The sequence below is a fragment of the Amblyomma mixtum genome, chromosome 3 (genome assembly GCF_055824585.1).
Source record: "Amblyomma mixtum isolate Tamu chromosome 3, ASM5582458v1, whole genome shotgun sequence".
Taxonomy (NCBI): Eukaryota; Metazoa; Arthropoda; class Arachnida; order Ixodida; family Ixodidae; genus Amblyomma; species Amblyomma mixtum.
Genome location: NC_143014.1, coordinates 93,901,756 through 93,923,724, shown reverse-complemented (window position 1 = coordinate 93,923,724; position 21,969 = coordinate 93,901,756). Strand labels below are relative to the sequence as shown.

The 21,969-nt window shown below is 48.8% G+C and overlaps 1 protein-coding gene across 1 annotated transcript; it reads left to right on the top strand.

The window, feature by feature from the left end:
* Positions 1–29: 29 nt before the first annotated feature.
* On the top strand, positions 30–1,974 carry LOC149350984 (uncharacterized). The gene has a single exon (XM_089580171.1). It carries the CDS (start codon positions 362–364, stop codon positions 1,184–1,186), a length of 825 nt encoding a protein of 274 aa, XP_089436297.1. The 5' UTR covers positions 30–361; the 3' UTR covers positions 1,187–1,974.
* Positions 1,975–21,969: the final 19,995 nt, after the last annotated feature.

The following is a 21,969-nucleotide window of genomic DNA, read 5'->3' as shown; positions in this document are numbered from 1 at the left end:
GATCCAGCCGCAGTCAAGTTGACAGGCTGATTTAAAAATGGCGGCGCGCAACCGGCGAGGCGGCGAGGGGAACCACAACAATCCTTGCGCAACCACCGGTGCACGGCGGCAAAGGGCAAGCGTCACGTGACGGCGACGTACAATAACCCGTGAGGGGGTGAATGTCCGGCGGTCACCTGTAAACAGTTGCCCCGCGGTCCGCCGGGCGGCCCACGATACCGCGGCGGTGGCGGCTGCTGCGACCCGAGCCCGGAGCGAGCAGCCAGGTCAGTGGCCGTGATGCTGTCGCGCAGGTGTTCCTACGTGGCGCGCTGGCTTGCCCCGCTGCCGCCGCGATGACCCCGTTCGCTGCCGGCTAGCCATGGCGCTCAACTTCTCGGGCGACGACTACGGCAGCTTCAAAGGCCGCCTGGGCCGCGGCTGCTCGTGGACACGCGAGGAGACCCTGCTCCTACTCGACCTGTACGAAAAGGAGCGGCTCACCGACGAGCGCGCCGACTTTCCGCCGCACAATACGCCCAAGTACCAGAAGGTGCACCAGGCCATCTCAGGCTTCCTAGGAGCGCACGGTTACAGCAGGACGCCCATGCAAGTGCGCGAGCGGCTCAAACGGCTTAAGCGCGACTTCCGAGAGAACCGCCACGGCGAGTTCACCGACCGCGTAGGCACAATCCTGGCCAAGCGTGCCGCTCTAGGTTCGCCGGCGTCTCCTCCTAACGGGTCTGTGGCCGCTACCGTCGCCGGCCCGCAAAGCTCGCCCGAGCACTCTCTCGAAGCGTGCTGCCCCGCCGTGCTGGTCAAGACGGAGCTGGGTGCGCCCGAGCAGCCGCAGCAAGGTAGTACGCCGCGCAAACCCAGGACCGATTGGCAGCCACTGCCTACTGCAGGGGTGCGAGCGCCCGAACCCAGCGGCAAAGTGGAGAAGCAGCGGCCCACGGTTCCAGAGGAGCAGGCCGCCGAGCGACCGGCCGCATCGAGCAACGGTGGCCCGCGCGCTCGTAAAAGCCTCCAGCAGCGGGTGGTGCGCCTCTTGGGGCAGCTGCTAGCCGAGAGCAGGCGACAGACGCAAGCGGCCGAGGCCTTCCAGCAGCAGCTCCTCTACCAGATGCACCTCATCTCGTGCTCCCTCCAGGTGTTGGCTGCAGGCAGCCCCCAGGGCCCGCTCAAGCGCGACGATTCCAGCTGACCCTGTTCTCCGTCCACTACTGCAAGCAAGGGCCCGGGACTGCCACTACGGGCCAGTGGCCAACACTAACTGCGTACAGGGTTTCCAGCTCAGGCCAGCTGGCACCCTCAAACACAAGTGTACGGAACTGCAGCCCAACACCGTTAGTGACTACTGGCGCTTGCCTCGCTGTCGACTTGACAGTTGGTAAGGTCGTGCACTGCAAGGCAAGATGTGAGCAAAGAGGGTAGTGTGCAGAATGTTGCATGCAACTGGCAAGCTGTGTTCTGTCCTCCATACTTGCATCCCTTGTAGTGCATGAGTTGCACTCCCACAAACCTTTTCGAGCGGTTTTTCAGTTGGCACATGTGCATATACCTCATGGTTCTGCTGTTTTAGAATGCAGCTGTCATCTCTTGGTAGCTGCATTTCATGTTTACCGTGAGGCAAAGCTTGAGCCATTACAAGACCTTAAGGTGAGGTTGTTGCTGTTCTGTGGTTTATTATGAATATCTATTTTTCTTAAACGCCTGGGATTGTATGGAGGCAGAAACCACTTCTGTGAAACTCTTGGGAGATGTGACGCCTTCTGTGTATAACAGCGCCTTGAAGAGAAATGTTATTTATGGTCAGATGGTTGGCAAGACTAATATTAGTATATGTCTACATATATACATTATATTTATTGAGGGGCAATACTAAGAAATGCAGTTTGTATTCATAAATCTGTGGTGTATTTTTAATGCTATTTCTTGAGCAACCAAAGGAATAATTGCAGTGCAATTCGAGAAATAAAGCAAGTTTTTACATTTGTGGTACTTGTTATTGGTAAATGATTCACAGATCTCATACTGATGATGGTATTGAACAAATCTGGGAATCTGGTTGCATGGCTAAAAGAATTACAAGCGTATAACAGGTTGAATAATCTGTTTGCTTATTGAAGTTGACTGGTGCCTGCTGCAAGACTGCTTAAGTTTTTGAACATCTGGTATCATCATTGTGCCCCAGTGGTTTTTTTGCAGCTTTGTACAAATAACTATTACTTGTTACTTGCAGCACTGAAACATGTTCTGCTCAAGGCTTCTGCATGTAGTCATTCAGACTGACCTGCTGTGGTGGTACTTGAGTTTTAACCTAAACTAAGCACTGCCTGCCCTGTGGTTGGGTGAAATGCAGTGCCAAGAACTCTTGCTTCCTGTGTCATGAGAAGTGGCGCAGTTTGATGCAAGGGGTTAGTTCTCTAGTCATGCCCTTCCCTTCTTGCAAGCGAAGATTGTTACAGCAGTTTGACTCAACTGTAAGCTCATGTGAATAGCTTTGAACAGTCTTGTTTGCAAATGGTTGTCAGTCTTGGAGGCCTAACAGGAGTGTTAGAGGCTGTGATACACATTTTCACACTTGAAAGGATTGAAATCTGTGGGTGTTCCAATATTGTGCTTGCTGTTCAGTGTTCTACCAGGCCAGATTCAAACATGAACGTGCATATGCAGTGTTCCTCCAGTGTGTCGATCAACATCGATACAAAACCCCCACCATTGTGGCCATGGAATGCAGCTGCTGAGCCCGAAGACGCGAGATTGAATCCCAGTCACCATGACTGCATCTCGATGGAGGCAAAGTGCAAGAACGCTCATGCTCTGTGCAATGTCGGCGCACATTAAAGAACCGCAGGTAGTCTAAATTAATCCAGAGCATTCAGCCAGAGAGCCTCTTAGCCCACGTGCAGCTTTGAGATGTTAATTCCACATATTATAGCAATGTGCAACTAGTTTTAGAATACATACTTTACAAGAACCTTTTCCATAGAACAATGAATGATATTAGTCGGTCACTCATGCTGAATGTAAAGACTCGGAAGGTAGTGTTTTGATTATGGATAGTGTTCATGTTTGATTCCAACCTGGTAGTGCTTAGTGCTTTTCTCTTTTGGTAACTTAAGCTGCTGTGGCACATCTAAAATTGATTTTGCTCATTACGGTACCTGGTGCTAGTATAGAACTGCCACTGCCAATCCTTGGCCCATAGCTGGAAAAGTAGCACTGGAGCTTTTGGACAAGATATTTGAAGAGCTGTTGCATTGATGTCCATGCCTGAATCTGCAATGCAGGTGTTTTCTTTTGTGTGTACGTATTTGTTGTACACTTAAGCAGCCTCCTCTTAGCATGGCTGAACACCATTATCTTATGTTAATACACAAAAAATGGCATCGCTGCATAGTTCCTAGAATGAAAACACCTGAAAAGTCACACCTGTGATACTTTCACCTGCTTGCAGTGAAAAGTTTTTTTTTTCAAGCATAATTGAAGTCTGAGCTAACGTTGGACAACTAACCAAGTATCTCTTTGCTCATTCCTGTTGAGAGGCAAAGGCCTCACTTTCTGAACCTGGCAAACTTCATGCAAGCAGTAGTTCTGGGCAGTGTGGTTTTGCATGCATTAAGGGAGACTTTCGGCAATTTCACACATTGTTCATTTTTTACCAGTACCTGAAGTAGGTTCTGCACCACTCCTGCTGCTTTTTATGCACATTTAAATACTATTCTTCATAAGGGAAGCACCTTTAATGAGCTGTTTGCATTTCCTATGCTTCAGGCTGACTTTACATCATCTGCAACACTGTTACAAATATCCCTATGGAAAAGTTTCTAGCTTTACTCATGACAGAAAGCTGTCTGCTTGGCTGAACTTGTTCACGCTGGCTTAGCTAGCTAACAGGATGAATCACTGGTTAAACCAGCGTGCTCAAGCTATCATGGTCAAAATGTTGTGCAAGGTACTGGTATGTCACATGCTATAGTTCACTTTGATTCAAGTTGCCCGTAATGGCATTTTTTTTTTTATAAAGTAAAAAGGGCTGCATGAGTGCCATCAACCATTTATGTTGGTATGCTTCCTGGCACTGCTTTTCTGAAAACGAGGCTGAGCCATGGCAGAACTCAGGAGATTTTTTTTATACATTCATCAGCCGTGGAACCAAAGTTGTCACATTACATGCAGCTAAAGGAACCTCTTGTAATTTGGATGTTTCATTTTTGCACCCTTACTTTGGTTCGAAAGCTATAAAAGTGGCTGTTCATGTTCAGAGAAAATTTGTCTTGTGATGGCAAACATAGGAAGTCTGCTGATTCTACAGCAGACTCTTTGTGTCTGTCATCCATGTAGGTTAACCGTGGCTGCATCAGCATTATAATTTGTAATCAATTGAGCTACTGCAGACGGAGCTGTGATAGTATTAGTGTTCATGTTGGAAGCTCCCCCCCATACTTGGTTCATTTGTAATTTAATTTTACTTTGCAGCGCTCAGCAGCAACCATGCATGCTGCATGTGGTGAGCTGCTGATGTGCTTTTGGATCAGTACTTATTCTTTATTCTGTCATTTGTTGTTATAAGTTGCTCAAGTAGTCCTAACTGCTAATTGACCTTCGTCTTGAGGTTTATTCTCACATCTTTCGAAACGTGCTCAAGTCTTTAACTACATAGCACTCACCAGTACTTTTCCCCATCAAGGCAATTCCAGATGCATACTGCTAGCTTCAAGTGTGCCCCAAATGAACCTAGGTCATTTTCCATTTTTTTTTGCTTGTTGAAAGTAAGCTTCTAATTTGTAGGTATTGGTGGTGTACACCAGTCCATCTCGTGGCCTGCAGTTAGCTTTTGGTGATGATGGCGATGGCATAATTTTAATGGTGCATGAGCAGCTTGGCTAAAAGGTGCCATGGCTGGCATGCTTTTTGGTCCGCATGATTCAGATGAAGTCCGAGCATTTCACACAGGGAAGCAGAACACCGTGCCAGGGGAAAGCCAACCCATTGGAAAACGAGTGGGTAACGGGAGGCATTGGGCATCAAGCCTCTCATCTCTCGCATAGGAGGTGGATGCTGAAACCACTAGGCCACCACTGTGGTCAACTGCCAGTGACACAAGCACCTTATGCCTTCGCCTAGCCCAAGTTTCATGCACCGTGTGTGAAGTTGCCTCTCTCTGTCTCTGTAAAACATAGCAGATATATTACACGAGTGAGGGTTTTCTGCTGGCCTAAAAACTTATTTGCTTTGTGGAGGGCAGATGTTCGCAGAAAGTCATCTTCCAGTGTACTCAAATGCAGACATTTGTGTGTTTGGCATTCTGCTCGCCCGAAACCTGACTGTAACGTTGTGGTCTGCCCCTGGAGGTTGGACACCCCGCTCGCATCACTTCAACCTCTTGCTCCAACATCATATACCATTCGGCCTCCCCCGCAGTGATACTACGCTGTTGTGCCGCCTGTGGCTGGGAGTGGCATTCACAAACGCCTATTCCCATCTCATCTCAATGGCTGACTCTCCTGCGTGTGGCCAGTGTGGTTGTGACGAGACGATCAGCCACCTCCTCTGTGACTGCCCTCGTTTTGAGCGAGAGCGCGGTTGCCTAGTTGCTTCTCTGCTCCGCTTGGACTCGCGTCCTTTAACAGAGTCTAACGTTCTGGGGCCTTGGACACAACCTTCCAGACAACGGAAAGCGGTGAAAGCGCTCCTGAATTTCCTAAGGGACTCGGGGTTGCATTCCCGCCTATAATCTTCAAGTTTTCAGTGCGCGCCCTCTGTCCCTGTGACATGGTGGTCGCTGGACACTTAGAAAACTCATTTCCTTGCCGCTCTTTTTCCTTTTTTCCCCTTTGTTCCCCTCCCCAAGTGTAGGGTAGCCAACTGGGCATCGCCTAGTTAACCTCCCTGCCTTTCCGTCCTTTTCTCTCTCTCTCTCTCTCTTGAAACTGCCTGTTCAAGTCTTCTTTCCACCAGAGTGTAGCCTAGTGCAAGTACAAAGAGAATGTAAAATAAGAAAGCTTCTTGCTTTTGCATTTTAGAACACACTAGCCACCACATTTCACCTCTGGGCTGTAGTAGCTTAATCTGTAAAGGTGTGCTGGTTACTTGCCATTTGAGAAATACAACGTGATCAGTCATGAAGCAGCCTCCAAAAAACCCAGTAGCAATCTGCAGGAGCAATAATTACCTGTGAAATACCCTGGAAAGCTCTGACAAGATTTAATGGCATTTCAACGAAATGCTAAACTCTTGGAAAGTAGAAAATAGACTTTCTGGATTCTGCAAATGGAGTTGTGCAAAAACAGCCAAGCATGACATCTGTGAATTGGTTTCTACTAGCGGCCGTTAGCAAAGCTAGGTCAATTTTAGTTTTATCTTGTTCGGAAACCATGCAGTATTAAACCTGCATAGGCAAGGTGGACTGTGTGCAACGCATATAAGTGAACAGAATCCGATAAGTATTTTATTTATTCATTTATTTATTTATTTATTCATACTGTCAGCTTATGCCAAGACAGGAGTTGCGAATGTTGAACAATATAAAACACAATACAAGCTACAGTGTACAATCAGACATGGGACCATTCACTGCATAGCATTTAGGGTAGAAAGCACAACATAACAGAAACTCATCAAAACTGGTTTCCTTCAAACCATTCACAAACGAAAGCCACGAATGTAGCGGAAATAAATAATCAAAAGCAAAATGCAATACACTGGTGTAGATAACATTCAATAAAATTTTAGAAAAAAAAAGGCATGTCGAGCGTCGCGAGGAACGTCCGGCTGTACAACTTTTAAGCCCGCGAAATTTAAAACAGCGCCAGTTGACAGCTTGCTTGAGTGCTCCGCGAGCAGCGCCAAGTCTGCTAGGGTAGAGGTACAATGACAGTGATCTCAGCATAGACCTGACAGAGGCCAGCTTTGCGTTTCCTGTGCTACCCATGATAGGCCTTCGTGCTGGCGGTTGCAGATAGCGCAAACATAAAAACGGGCTGTCATCAGTCGATTTTTCCACGGTGACGGGGAAAGAGCGCTCAAACTTCCGCTTTCTTACTTTTATTCGCTTGTACTCACCGAAGCCCACGCCAATGCGAGGGCAGTACGGAAAACCAGGCCTCTTTAACGCGTTATGGTTGAGGACTCCGTTCATACTGTGCTGTGCTTTCGTAGGAAAGCTTGCGCACTTGCGCCGGGCGTGGTCACATGATATCTTTTTTAAATTTCGCGGGCTCTCCTTTGGTGAGGAAGAAAAAAAGACGCTCGGGCTACCTACTTGGGAAATTGACAATATTTCATTCGGACGTTCAGTTGTCACGGCGCTCGACAACGTTCTTATAGTTATCTGAGTGTTTAAAATAGCGTTAAGGCGTTGGATAATTCACGGACGTCTAACGACGTGATGGACATGCAGTTGGTTCCGCTTCTCTCAATATTCTCGAAATATATTTGTATTATTGGTTTGTAGTTATGACTGTAACATTATAACGTGGAGGAAAAAAAAACCAAGGACGTCACGCGGCCTGCGTTCGCAAGCCGAGTGTTTATGAAGCCGTTTTCTCCCTCAGTTTTTCGGTCTCCCATTCAGTCCTATGTTTTGATTTTGGTATGTTTTAGTGCGCGCGTAAGCGTGGGCCGCGGCGCGGGCGTCTACAGCAAGGAGGTTGATCTACAGTCAGTTTGCCGCTCTAATTCGCGCATGCGCGCGCGCAGCGGGGCTAGATTTTACCGCACGCTATCACGTGGCGTGATCACGGGGGGACAAACTCTCTTTTGTTAACTCTATCTTTACTTGTTAAGACTAGGCTTCAGGGTTGTCGCCGGACGCTCCCTCCTCAGCTTTTTATTTCCTCCATGCATTATAATGACGTTTGGAACACTTATTAAAACAATGTTTGTTTAGAATGCTAAAATAATGTTTTCTATATAACTTATAACGATGTTAATTTTTAACGTTCATTCAACGTTACAAAAGAACCTGTATTATTACTGCTACTTACATATAACACTTTTCTAACGTTCGTTGCTACCTGGGTTGTAATCCGCTGCACAAATTAATATACCGTGTGTTTCAGCTAACACTTCCAAAAATTTCAAAAAAAGGCCAGTTGAAAAAGAAAACGTTTTCTGGAAGAAACTGTCACACACGGCGGATGTCAGAAATTTGTTTCATAGCTAATTGCAATGATTACACCATTTGCTAATTAACATTTCAATTCGCATATTCTGGAGGTTAAAGTAGATGGCGAGTTCGGAGATATAGAGAAGACGATGTCATATAATTTTTTTTTTTTACGAAGAAAAACTGTTCCTCCCAAAACCGAAACAACGGGCATGATGTGTGAGTGGGAAAATCAGTGCAAACGGAATGTCCGCTGGCAACGTGTTGCACTATTGCACCCCAGCGTGCACATATTTTTCTGCTTCGTCACATAAAAAAAAACGCCGTATTTCGCGATAACATATCCTTTTTAATTATCCTCTTTCGCGATAACTATCCTTTGCCAGCAAAAGACGCTGTGGCCACTGCCCGCCAAAACGTGTTCACTGCAACACACCACCAGCGGACGTTATGTGGTTACGTTTGCACTAGCACTGAAACACAGCGACAGAGCGCATCTCATCATCTCATGCGCTGTGTTTCGGTCTTGTCTGGAAAAAAAGCGCCAGATTTTATCGCACTTCCAGGGCTTTAGGGACTTCTTCTTCCTTTTCAAAACTTTTTCTTTTTTCTTTTTTTCAAACATCGTCTTCTCCGTGGCTACGATCTCGCCGCTGGCAACGCTAATTTAAAGTCGTTCAGTGAATACTAGTTCATTAGCTCATTAATTAGTATCATAAGTCCGGCGCGGTTGACGGTTTATGCCTGAAAAGGTTTTCCTTCTTTTTCGACCACCCTACCTTCAGGTATTTTTGAAAGTGGGATACATACTTTTGATAATTTATTAAACGCATACTGTACCAAAGTACCAAGGAAAGCAAATTGAGGCATACAGATTAGACACGACAGTGCGAAGAAAAAAAAAAGTGGAGCAAAGTAGAGGACGACGAATGTGTGCACGAAGGGGGCGGTGGGAGAGGGGGGGGGGGGGTCGATCGTGTTGGAACAATGCATTTCTTGATCTTTTTCATTGAAAAAAATGAGTGCCGATGTAATTTCCCTACAAAAAAAAATTGTTTTTCAGGTAGCACAAAATGAGATAGAAGACGTCTTCAAAGCAACTATCCGAAACGAAACAATTTAAACGGCTACTAAACGTCCGAAGAACATTCGTTTTCAGTTCTCAGACATCTTAGATCGGTCATATAGGTCATCTAATGTCCGGGTCAAAAGAAGACGCAGAATCTGTGTTGCAGCCATCGTCAAGGAACTTCCAAAGACGGGCCACAGCAAGACCTTTCCCATGTCCAGCATTCTTGGACAAACATTTTGAATATTGGAAAACTGTAAGGTACTGATATGAAAATATTGAAGATATATTGATCCATTCTTCCGGTATGTATCAAAATCTTTCTTTTATAGTGTTTCCATCGCTCGAATCGAGCAGTGAAGGCTGCCATAGAAAACTAACATTTTTTACGATAGCATAAGCGCTAATAGCAAAAAAAAAGAAAAAAAATGCAAGCCCGCCGACAGGAGATCTGCGAGTATATTGATTGTTGTAGTGAAATTTTGCACTATATGCAAAAATTGCGTTCATGAACTCTTTCCCGTTCAAAAATGCTTTGGTCCAGAATTGCTGTGTATGCTACGAATGCGAGCAGTTTAGACGTCTGCTATGCAGTAAGCACCCATATTGTGCAAGCAAAATTAGAACAATCCTATTTATTATGTTCAATAAAAGGTAATCTCCAAAACAAAAGGCACAACTGCCAGCATCCGAGTTGAATGCAATACTGAATCGTGCAGCAGAGAAAAAAGAGCACACCTAAACAAATCGTATCACCATCATTTGACGTAGATGAATGGTGCAACAGAAAAAAGGGAGCATTACCACACAAGCTGCTAAAATTCCATTAGGAATCTTCTGAGACCTGCTATACATTTACTCCAGTCGCGTTGGCACATGTATGCCCGTGCCTGTAATGTCGTAAAACATGCAGACACGATTTTTTCCTGCATGACACATCGATAATTCTTTCATCCCGAAGTAGCTTCTCTGTGCCAAAAAGTTCTTGACGAATAGGCTGCAACACAAAAACAAAACAGTTGAGAAAATCACGCATGAGTGTGTGTTGAAATTGTTTTGCGTTGAATGCGCATCCTGCTTGGCGTGCCAACATGGCGGCTTCGACAGGAAAAGTAGCTGACGCTGTCACACTGTTAGCAAAAAAAAAACACCCAAAAGGGAGTAAATGGCTTGTCCTCTAACGCACACCCAAAAGGAGGTTTTTTTTACTCCATATGTATGGTGTTCTTTATTTACTCCCTTATATAAGGGAGTTATTTTGGAGTGAAAAGGTAGTAAATTTTTTACTACCCACAGAGATGGAGCCCAAAAATGGCATCTTGTTTATTTATCCTCATTCAGGCTCATTCTTACAGCAGTGACAGCGGCGCAAACGGGCAGTAGCTCTGCGGGCCGCCGGCAACCCAACTTGGGAAACTGCGCTGCCCTAATGTGACCCCGCGTCACGCATTCTTTCCGCCGTCTGCTAGCCCAGCGGCGGCGTACGCGGCAGGAGTCGTCTGCTTGTCGTCTCCCTTTGCTGCACGAGCTCGTTTGGTTGGCCATGTTCGTAGATAAAGGTATGTAACATTATAATCAGTAGTTCAGAACTAGTCTTCACGGTTTTCAAAAGTAGTTTTCACGGTCATGCACCACGCTATATTTGACCCAAAACCAGAGCAGAAAAGATGAAAATACACCTGATGGTAGTTTGGAATGGCAGTGTTTGCTTTCATATTCACTTCATTAAGGCTTGAATTTTAAACATGGCTGAGGAAAAATGTGGCCTCATGAGCTCAATCAAGAGCTCAGCGTTGACAATATGTTCTATCACAGTTCCATGTCCATGCAACACATAATCTGCTGCAACACATTGAGAGAACCACACTGTAAAAAGCCTGTCAGAATTAGGCCTAAGCGGGGGCTGTAACGGGGTGGCGACACAAACAAAGGAAAGTCAGGTATCGTTAAAGCACTGGAGGCTTCACAGGAGCAATTCAATTATGTAACGTACTGTAGCGGAAAACGGCGACAAGTCGATATCTTGTACCGCGGCAGGCGCCCGAGAAGGAGCAGAAGTCAGCAAAGATCCAGCGACGATGGCAACCAAGCGGTCGTCACTTACCGCCATTATCCGACAACTGACCAGAAGCAGACGAGACGCTAGACGGCGTGGCGGATTGCACAAAATGGTGTTTTTTTACTCCATTCCGGCACTGATGGAGTATTTGGCACAATTAACTCCCTTTCTAGACTGGAGTAAATTTTGGTAAATCCTCATTTTTACTCCCTTATTCCCCCATGGGAGTAAAATGGAGGACAGTCCACCTTTTTACTCCCCACTCATGGAGTAAATGTTTTCACAAATGGAGTAAAAAGGGTGGCCGCCACCATTTTTACTCCCTTTTGGGTATATTTTTGTTTACAGTGCAGTTCAGCTCCGGTCCAATGCAAATAAAAGCTGCGCTCCTCCACCTATCCAGAAGGCGAGGAGACTGAAATTGGCTAAATTGGATTCTGCACTTGATAAAACTAGCAAATCTGGCAGACCCATGCATGCGAACAAGAGGGGAAAATTAAGCATTGTGACTATGTTGGGTCGTAACACCCACAGCTGTGCTGCCATTTAAATGGAGCACTGCTTGGAGCCTGGGGTTGGGGGTGCGGATGGACAAGGGGGCAAAGGAGGGAATGTCGTTCCCGAGTGGTAATCCAGGAGCACATGGTAGGGACGGGTCGAATGACCACCGCACATCGCAGGTAGTGCAGGACGACGTGAAAGGGGGGAGGAACTTGCAGTGGCAGGTAATTACGACATCCGCATGAGTATGGGCCCACCAGGTCCACACCCTATGGGCACTCCTACGGTTGGTTGGCGACCTCAACCTGCTGCAGTCACATTGGCCTTCAGAAAAATTAGAATCGCTGGGGCCAGTCCAGAAAGCAGGAACCACCCCCCAAAGGTGGGGGGTCCGCCGTGACAGCTAGGAAATCGCGCGAGGGACAAAGGAACCCAGAAGAGTGGAGAGTTAGGCTTGTTGGTTTACGATCATATTGGGAACAGTGCTAACACAGGACGTAGCGAGAACCAGGGTGTCGAACCGGAATTTTTTTGGGTTCAGTTCCGGGTTCGGCTCCGGAGTGACATTCCGTTTCGGTTCGAACCGGTTCGAACTGGGTCGAACCGGTTCAAACGGGTTCAGGACAACAAATTCGTAAGTAGATGATTTTTAATTAACCTTGTTTTGTTCTTTACTTTCCTCAGTTAAATTGGTAGACGAATTTAAAAAATGCCAGATTTGTAAATTGCGAGATGTTTTAAATTTATCCACTTTACTTTCCGCTGCAAAAGGATAGAAATTTACGGCAAGAGCCCCCCAAAAGCGAATGAACACAAAATTATTGCAAATCGGCTTTGTATGCGCTGGAATCCATCCTATCAAGTAAACCGAAAAGCTGGCGGATTAGCGTCTACAAAACCCTGCAGCTTCAGCAGTTCGGAGACCCCGTCGCGTGAGTAATAGGTCTCCCCTGAAGCTCCTGTCTGTCGGAAATTTCTGCATCGCAGATTGCTTACGCGAGCACCGTTAGGGCCACCGCATGTGCCCCCTATGCTAGCGCGCACTACTGGGAAAAGAAGCTGGCCTGCATCTGCACCTATACACAGACAGACATCTTTCCGTCTCCCCATAACCGACTTACCAGTCAGATATCACCCCCCGCACACCTGCAACGTGTATCTTTTAGGCAGCCCAGCCCCTCCCCCTCCGACCATCTACCACATGGTATATGCAAAAAGATCTAATTCTAACGTACCACATGGTATGAGAATATGCGTAACCCCCTTCACAAAAAACGGTCACATCTCCAGCTCTACCTGTAGTCCCTTGGTGACATGCCGGCGCTTCTTGCTTTGCAAGAGCCCGGCAATGATGCTAAATTCTCTGGGTATAGCTCGTTTCAAGGGGGCTCCTCGACCTGCATCCTGGTGCATAAAGCATACACCGCGATTCAGGTCGATCTTGATCTAGAGACTGAGCAGGAATACACCATGGTGAGGGTTCTGCCTCTCAGGCGCCGCGACCCGTCAATACATGTACTTAATGTGTATTGCCCCCCGCATAAGCCGCGTGTTACTTTCTGCGAAATTTTCTATCGTGCTCTCAAATCGGCTAACAATGAACCCCTGGTGATCATTGGGGATTTCAATGCACCCAGTCTACACTGGGGCTATCACTTCGAAAAAGCCAGGGGACGCAAGCTGGCGGAGCTCATCTCCACCCTTCGTCTTACGTTGCTCACGGATCCGTCTTGCCCCACACGTGTGGGCAACTCGGTCACCCGTGACACGTGTCCTGACTTATCTCTGGTTAGGAACACTACAAACGCCGCATGGGAGAACCTGGGGGATACCCTGGGCAGCGACCACTGCCTTCTCCGCATCACGCTTTTGGCGAAGGCAGCCCGTAAAAAAGGGGTACAGGCGAAAATAACCAATTGGCAGCAATTTCGAACTCAGGACATCCCTCCCGTACTATTCTCCGACGGCTATGCGGAGTGGGCAACACAGGTCACCAACATACTTCACACCACCGACGAGATCCCCGCAGTGGACAATCACCTCCTGCATCTGTGGGAGGCGCGACGGAGCTTAACAAAACGATGGAAGAAACACAAGACGAATCGCAAGCTTAGAGCTCGCATTACACAACTTACGGAGCAAGCTGCGGCATATGCCGCCCAGCTCACAGACACCAATTGGATAGAACGCTGCAACTCGGCAGCGCGTCAGATGAGCTCGAAGGGGACTTGGCCTCATCGACCCTTCTCAAACGAAAGGGGAGACGCAAAAACAGCTCCGGCGGGCTCTGCACGGGTACCAAGGTAAGACGGCGCAACTTGCGGACACTTTGTGCGACAGGTATCTCTGCCGCACAAATGACCCGGTTGGGCCCGAGTGCACGTACTCCGGCAAGCCAAATCAGGATTTAGACGCCCCTTTTGAGTTGCATGACCTTAAGGCGGCCCTGGCTAAAATGCGTCGAGGTGGGGCACCGGGTAGGGATCGCATAACAGTGAAACTGTTGGCGAACCTCTCCGACTCTGCATACCTCCACTTGCTACAATACATAAATCAGATCTGGGATGGGTGTCCACTCCCACCCGAATGGAAAACATCGCTTGTAACGTTCATCCCCAAAGCAGGTAAAGCCGTAACTACGGACAACTTAAGACCCATCTCATTGACCTCGTGTGTGGGAAAACTCATGGAGACGATGGTTCGGGATCGCCTCTCTCCATACATGGAGGGTAAGGGCCTCTTTGCAGACACTATGTTCGGGTTCCGCCCGCACATGTCTGCACAGGATGTCCTACTCCAACTACACAGGGACATAATACGACCCACATCCATGCAACAAAACGACAAGGCCATTCTCGCCCTCGATCTTAAGGGGGCGTTTGACAATGTTAAAGATGCCACCATACTCTCTAACTTGAACACCACTAACTGCGGGGCGAAGGCCTTCGCCTATGTCAGAGACTTCCTCTCTGCGCGTCAGGCACTCCTCCGGATCGAGGACGAGGAATACGGCCCGTACTCTATGGGCACACGAGGTACACCACAGGGGGCGGTGTTATCACCGCTCCTTTTCAACATCGCCATGATGCACCTGCCCGGCCGACTGGCTCGGGTGGAGGGCATAAAACACGCACTCTACGCAGACGATATTACAATCTGGACCACCGAGGGGAGCCTTGGGGAGATGGAGGACCGCCTTCAGCAGGCCGCCTCCATAGTCGATGCATATGCTGCCAACTGTGGTCTCCAATGTGTTACCGCCAAATCAGAGCTTCTACACGTCAGGACAAACCACAAGGACAACACGTCTCTACACATATCTCTGTCGGGCGGTCCCATCAGAGAAGTGGCAGAGCTCCGGATCCTGGGTCTTTTCATCAATAACAAACTTAAGCCGGACTCTACTATAGCAAAACTCAAGAGCATAGGTGAACAGGTAGGGCGCATGATCCACCGTGTTTCCAACAAGCGGGGTGGTCTGCGGGGCAGGGACGCGCTACGGCTCGCCCATGCCTTCGTGACCAGCCGGATCCTCTACGCCGTGCCGTACCTACGCACCACCAAACAACAAGACGAACGCATTGACGCCATCATCAGGAAGGCAACAAAGCGAGCATTGGACCTCCCGGTGGCTACCTCCAACGCCAAACTGAAGGCGTTGGGAGTGGTAAACTCCTATCAGGAGTTGCGGGAGGCCCACCTCGTGAACCAATATACGCGGCTATCGCAGACGGTTCCTGGACGCCGCCTGCTAAACCGCTTACACATCCAACACACATGCATACCAGAGGGGACGGAGAACATCCCGGTGCTGTGGCGCCACATGCTCTTGGTCGCTCCGCTCCCTCGTAACATGGACATGGCTTCACATGAAGGCAGACGACAAGCGCGGGTTCGAACGCTTGAGAGGCAGTATGGATATAAAGAGGGCGTTTACTACGTGGACATCACAGGGCCGTCGCCCACGGGATTCTTCACGGCTGCCGTAGTCCACCGGGGAATGAATGTCGATGGCCTATCTTTTCGGGCCCCAAATTCAACGCGAGCGGAGGAAGTCGCAATAGCTCTCGCTGCCGCCGATCCAAAATCGAGAACAGTTATCACGGACTCTCGCCGGGCCTGTGAACATTATCTTGCAGGCGAAATATCCCCTCTTGCCTCCCAAATTCTAAGACGCGCTCCCGCCGATCCAACTCGCACAAAAGTGATCTGGGCTCCTGGCCACCAGGGTCTACGAGGCAATGAGGCCGCTGATGCGGCCGCCCGAGCGCTCACACACCGGGCTCCTCATCCTAGCTCTCCTGGCTCAGAAGCTCATAAACCGCTTCTGCGGTTCCGCGAAATCCTAATTCATTATTGCGACAGCCACCGTCTCTACCCAGTACCTGCCAAGGGGCTGAGTAAGGCGGAGGAGCGAACTCTGCGGCGCCTGCAGACAGGAACTCTTCTCTGTCCTGCCATAGCAAAACACTTCGATCCGAACACAGATGGGCGCTGCCCGCACTGTGGAGAGATCTGCGATATCATTCACATGGTGTGGGCATGTACTCGGAATCCTCACCTTCCCCCTTCCCCCACCCCCACCCGAGAGGCATAGGAGACTGCCCTCCTCAACTGCTCCACACTGGAGTCTCAAAGGGCTCTAGTAAAGCGGGCGCGAGACGGGGCCTCGTCATGCGGTGTCCCGGACTGAGGGTACCGACCATGTAGCAGGGTTTCTTGGCCCTCAAACTCTCTTTGTAAATTAAAGTTTTTCACCACCACCACCCATATCCCCCAACCAACAAGAGCCTTGTGGGCTCTCCCTAGCATCTAGGAGATTGCCAAACATATTTTATTTAAATCACTTGTTCGACATAGCTTTTGCAACTCGCGTTATATATCTCGAGCATCTATGGCTTAGCTTAAAAAACACAGGTAATCGTTGTTTCTCGCAAGTAGAGCGTATAATTTATTTTCGCCTATACTGATGACGTCGCACTCTTAAAAAGAGTGATAAAAAACAGCATGCGTAGATGGGTTGGGAGCACTTTTCTGCACGGACACAAATTTTCTACAACGTAGTTGTAACTTGTGCTGCGCCCGTAGGTCGGGGGATTCACTCATGAATCGACTCATTCAGGCTCACATTCAGATCATGATCTGAGTGTTGAGTGAGACTGAGCTCACATTAAGATCATGATCGGAGTAGTGAGTGAGTCCGGGCTCAGGCTCAGATCGTGGCCTGTGTTTTCGCGACTACGGTGTGCGCTTAGTTTTTTTGTTACCTTCTAGTATGCTGACAGCAAAGGGCAGGAATGATTTACTGCCATGACCAAGGACGCTTGAAAGCGAAGCTGCTAGTCGACGTCTGTGGGCGACTTAAGAGAATTCCACGGATGCGTGAAATCGGTGTTTTGACCCTTCACCTTAGCTAGTCTGCGCGGGTGCCTATGGTAACGAGTCGCGTGGGGATGTGGCGGAAGTTTTGTACGAGTTCCACCATATCACTGCGCTGGAGGCGGGGGTCCTTTGTCGTGCGTCCTGGTCTGCTCGGGGGCGTGCCACTTGAGCGCTTCAGTGCACTGAGCCCACGTGTGCCGAGTCAAAACGAGTGAGTGATCCGTAATGAAACGCGAGTTGAGTGAGTCAAGACCAGTCGTTAGTCGAAATGAGTGAGTCAGATGAGTCGTGAGTCGGAGTGAATTCACGTAAGTTGTGAGCCTAAATGAACTTTAAATGAACTTGAGCTCATGAGTACGAGTGAGCCCGGGCCTAAGTGAGTCTGAGTTTGAGTGAGCCCATAGGTTGACCAAACTTTTGTGAGTGAGCGCTCGTGATTTTACCGAGGTATCGATGCAACACTGCAGCAAGTGCTGCATTATACGAGGAAGAAGGTACTTGCGCCGCACAAAATGTTTTGTTTTGTCCGGGGCGCTATCAAAGGGAGCCTGTGTGTCGACAGAATTTGTTGCTCCCTTGATAGAGTCTGGTGAATCCGTGATGTACCTTTCAACGTGATAGAGTTAAGGAGCTCGTGTCGCAAAAAATCCGGTGTCGCCGTCGGTGTCGTCGTTGGCCGTGAGCGAAACATCCCCAGAGGTCAACCTAGGAGGTAAGTGGGCCACCTATGTTCCATAACCTTGTGGCGTCATTACAACCTGTCAGCCGGGTCACGAAAAAACTGCGCACCGCGGCGGGTGGCAGTTAAATTAATGATTGGCCGCTAGATGTTAGCAACCTGGATCTCACAAGCCAACCGGTGGAAGCTCCTGCCATCGGAGGGCAGTGGCGTATCACTTACTCGCTACACCACTGCACCAGGAGTGGTATGAGGACTCCCAGGAATCTATGAATGTGAAGTAGAGGATGACCGTTGTTCTCATACCCTTAAGGCGGATCAGAAGGGGTGCGGCGGCGTCGTGGCGGTGGCTACGTAGAGCCATGCAGAGGTAGAATTGCTAGCTGCGTTTCATCGGATTACATCACGCGGCAGCGCACGCCGACTGCGTTCACGAAGTGAGTGGGTAGGCTTACGCCTTTTCACACGTAAGTCGTCTTAAGTGTCTCTGCCGACTTTTTTTCGTCAGCGACTGTATTGGACTTAGCTGATTTACCACCGCCACACCCATCCTTACCGATCCGTGCAGCTCGCATTCTTCGCCGAATACAGTTTAATCTCCTACATACACCAGCCAAACTTTACCTATACCGGTACACTTCCACACCTCAGTGCCCAAACTGTCCACACACATATGCAGACATAGAACACTGCCTTACACAGTGCCACGCAGCCTTCCAGTCTCCCGCATATCCTTCCCCCACCCCCACCGTGGCCCATCTGGCTCGCCTCCCTGGATCTAAAACTGAAACGTGCTCTCGTCGCCTTGGCCCAGGACCTATTGAACGCCTAACAGAAAGGCTGTTTAATAAAAGTGTCACACCACCACCACCACCATAATTACAATATGCCAACAGGACTTACAAACACAGGACTTGCCATGGTATGATACGTGTGATTGTGTTTAACTACAAGCCTCTGCTTTTCTGGCTTCGAGTCAATCTGTGATTGAGATAGGGTCGTTCAAGTATTGTCTTGCACGTTCGAGGGTCGGCACCACGTAAACCCTTCTAGCTTTTTAGAGTCTTCTCTTGTTCGGACCTGGCGGACGTTTCAGCAGTGCGCGAGACATGCGCTGACAGGTGCGACTGTCGCCTTGGCGGATCTCAGGTGGCTATATTCTTAAAAATAAAGGAATATGGAGGCTGGGAATATAAAGCGAGAAAACGATGCTAGTTAATTTATTTGTTTTCAGGAAAGGAAATGGCGCAGTAACTGTCTCACTTCTCGGTGGACACCTCAACCGCGACGTGAGAGACGAGAGGAGTTAAAGAAGAAAGAGGTGCCGTAGTGGAGGGTTCCGGAATAATTGCGACCACATGGGGATTTTTAACGTGCACTGACATCGCACAGCACACGAGCACATATGCGTTTCGCCTCCACCGAAACGCAGCCGCAGCGGTCAGGTTCGAGCCCGGGTACTCCGGCTCAGTAGCTGAGCGCGCTAACCACTGAGCCACCGCAACGGGCGCTGGTTAAATGCTGTAAAAATTCCACAACCGCTGAACTGAAATGTTTAAGCGGCACAACGCAGCTTTAGATTCGAGGAAAGCTGAAAAACAAAACTTTCTCCTCGGCGCTAGAGGTCTGCACGGGATAGCTAGACTGGGCCCAGCCCTACTCGCCGCCACTTTGGTCCGGACCCGACCGCGGGACCGCGGTCAGGTATCGATTTCTGAGGACCGGCCCGGCCCGGTGCTCATTCGGTCGGGCCCGTGCAGGCCCGTTTCCTTTTCATGACGAAACTTCGCTCTTGGAAAAAAGAAGGAAAAGAACAAGCAGTAAACAAACATCTGTGTAGCAGCTGAAAAAGTTGCAGGAAGCAAGAAGCACAACCGCGGGTTGGTACCAACGACAAGTGCCAGTGACGAGTGCCTGCTCAAGGGCACAATCGAAAAAGCCGAGCACCGCATCCTTTTCAGTGGCTCGTGAGGAGCCACTTTAGGAGAGACATTTGATTCAGGTAGCAGGTCAGAGGAGCAGCCGAGAAACAGGCGTTTTTGCTTTGAGGTGCGCACAGCTTTACTTACATGGCGAGGAGACTTCGTATACAGCAATAAGGAGAGAGCTCCTTTTCGAGCAGGGCTGGTAGCTTATAAAGTCCAAACCCTCTCCAGATCCCAAGAGAGGGATTCGCAACCCCAAGGGCCACATCCACATGGGTTACGCAAAGGTTGCCCGAAAACGCAAAGGTTCTTCAATTAGTCAGCTCTTCGTAGGTAAAGAACGCAGGCTAAGATACCACTCCACTCAAATGGAAAGCATCCGCCGTTAAACAACGCGGCACAACGAAGAACTTCGCATGGGCACTATGCAAGGTTTGTAGCTGAACGGTAATGGCCTTTCGCTAGGGGACATTTTAAAGCCTTCTCTCATCGAATGTCCAATTTACTTCTCTGTGTGGCCCCCGGTCAACTAGACCCGCATCTAGGACTTGTTAGATGGGAGGAAGGGGGTTGGGGGAGGGGTCTGGAGAGCCGTGTAAACCCCTGAAATTTGCACGGATTTACGCTACTGCAGTATACCCTATTTACCCGAATGTAACGCGACCACGATTATAACGTGAAGGTTGACTTTGCGGGCGCGTAAAGGAGAAAAACGAAAGAATAGGAATGGAACGTGAGGAACGATGCCGCAGTTATAGAAATATGGATGGAAGCTTGCAACCAAAAGTACCTCAACAAATGGCTTTCACGCGCCCTTTCTGCTTCAAGAGAGCCGCACAAAAGATTACCTGATAAGACCGATACGAAGATAAGTACGGAGTCCCGTCGCGCTGTCACCGCGATACAGGCGTCTTCAAAAAATTACTGACGGATTAGCATTGCTAGGCACAAAGTATTGTGCGAAAGCAGTTTTGTGCAGGTGGACACGACCGCCACATACCTGAAAGCGCGGTTGAGGGGTCCACTCGCCCAGGGAGCCATATGCACCTTTCCTTTCCTCAAAATCAGCGGAGTCTACAACGCTATCTACGCAGCCCATAGAACGCCGGCGGCCTATTGCTCCAGTGCCGTGTTTCTGTCAAAACGTTGGCAACGCAAACGCAAGTAGCGCACATCTCTCTGTCACTACCGCCACGCACGTAGCTCAAAGTGGGATTGAGGTGTCCACTGGCCCAGGGAGCCAGTTATGCGCGTTTCCTTTCTTTTCGTGACATTTGCGCGCGGATGGAAGTTGAAGACAACGACGTGCAATGCACAGCGCGAGAGTGTAGCAGTTATCCCAATACTCCACTCCTTGTACATGAGTGCGTTTGTATCCGCTATGCACCGTGGCCAATCCCCCACCGTGGGTATGTGCCATTAAGCCTGAGGACATCATCATCATCATCATTTTTGTGTGGCACTTTAACACGAGGCGTGATCGGTTGGGGCGATAAATCCAAGGGGTTTGGTTGGGCCATTGGGGTACAACACCAAGTCATTATGGTGGCATAAGCTGGGAATGCGGAATCCTTCACTACCTACGGGTTCTTCGCCAAATTCGCAACAGTGGAGCCTACTCGGAATCACTGATAATCTCCATGAGGCGACAAACCCAGGCTTGGAAGTGTTCGCTCGGGCTCAAGTCCGCAGCATTTTTTTTTATTTGCAAAACTTGCCTATGTGCTGCAGGTTCTCCACTGTGCGAAGAAGAAAGTGCAGGTGATGCACAGAATATTTGCTACCTTCATATGGCGTTCCCAATGGAAACCCATGCGTCGCGATAACCTATTTCTTTCTGGTTTAATAGGCCTCATTCACTTATTCGTGCATCAGCTTGTTTCGCGTCTTTTTTCTTTTTCAAATCGGCAAACCACCCTTTTTTAGTAGCTGTGCTTATTAGGCGCCATTAGTGCTCATTTGCCTTTCCTGTTCGTACCGACTGGACACACTCGTGAGGGGCCTTATGGGGATTCCTTAAGGAAGTTTCTGACACGTTCAATTTCCTCACTGTGCGCTTTTCTTTAGACTACCTGTGTAGCCTCTCCAGAAGGCAGATGACTCGGACACTTATAGAGTATTTGTTTTCTGTACCGTTGTATCGGCAATCTTTTCTGGAGTTCCTTGACGCCAGTGTTTTAAAACGTGTTAGGCGTCTTCTGCTGCAAAAACATTCTTCTTTAAACTGCACACACCTACGCTGCCTGTGAAGGCATGGCT

What these genes read in the sequence shown, in the direction of transcription:
- LOC149350984 (XM_089580171.1), top strand. Translation starts at nt 362, where the DNA reads ATGGCGCTCAACTTCTCGGGCGACGACTACGGCAGCTTCAAAGGCCGC.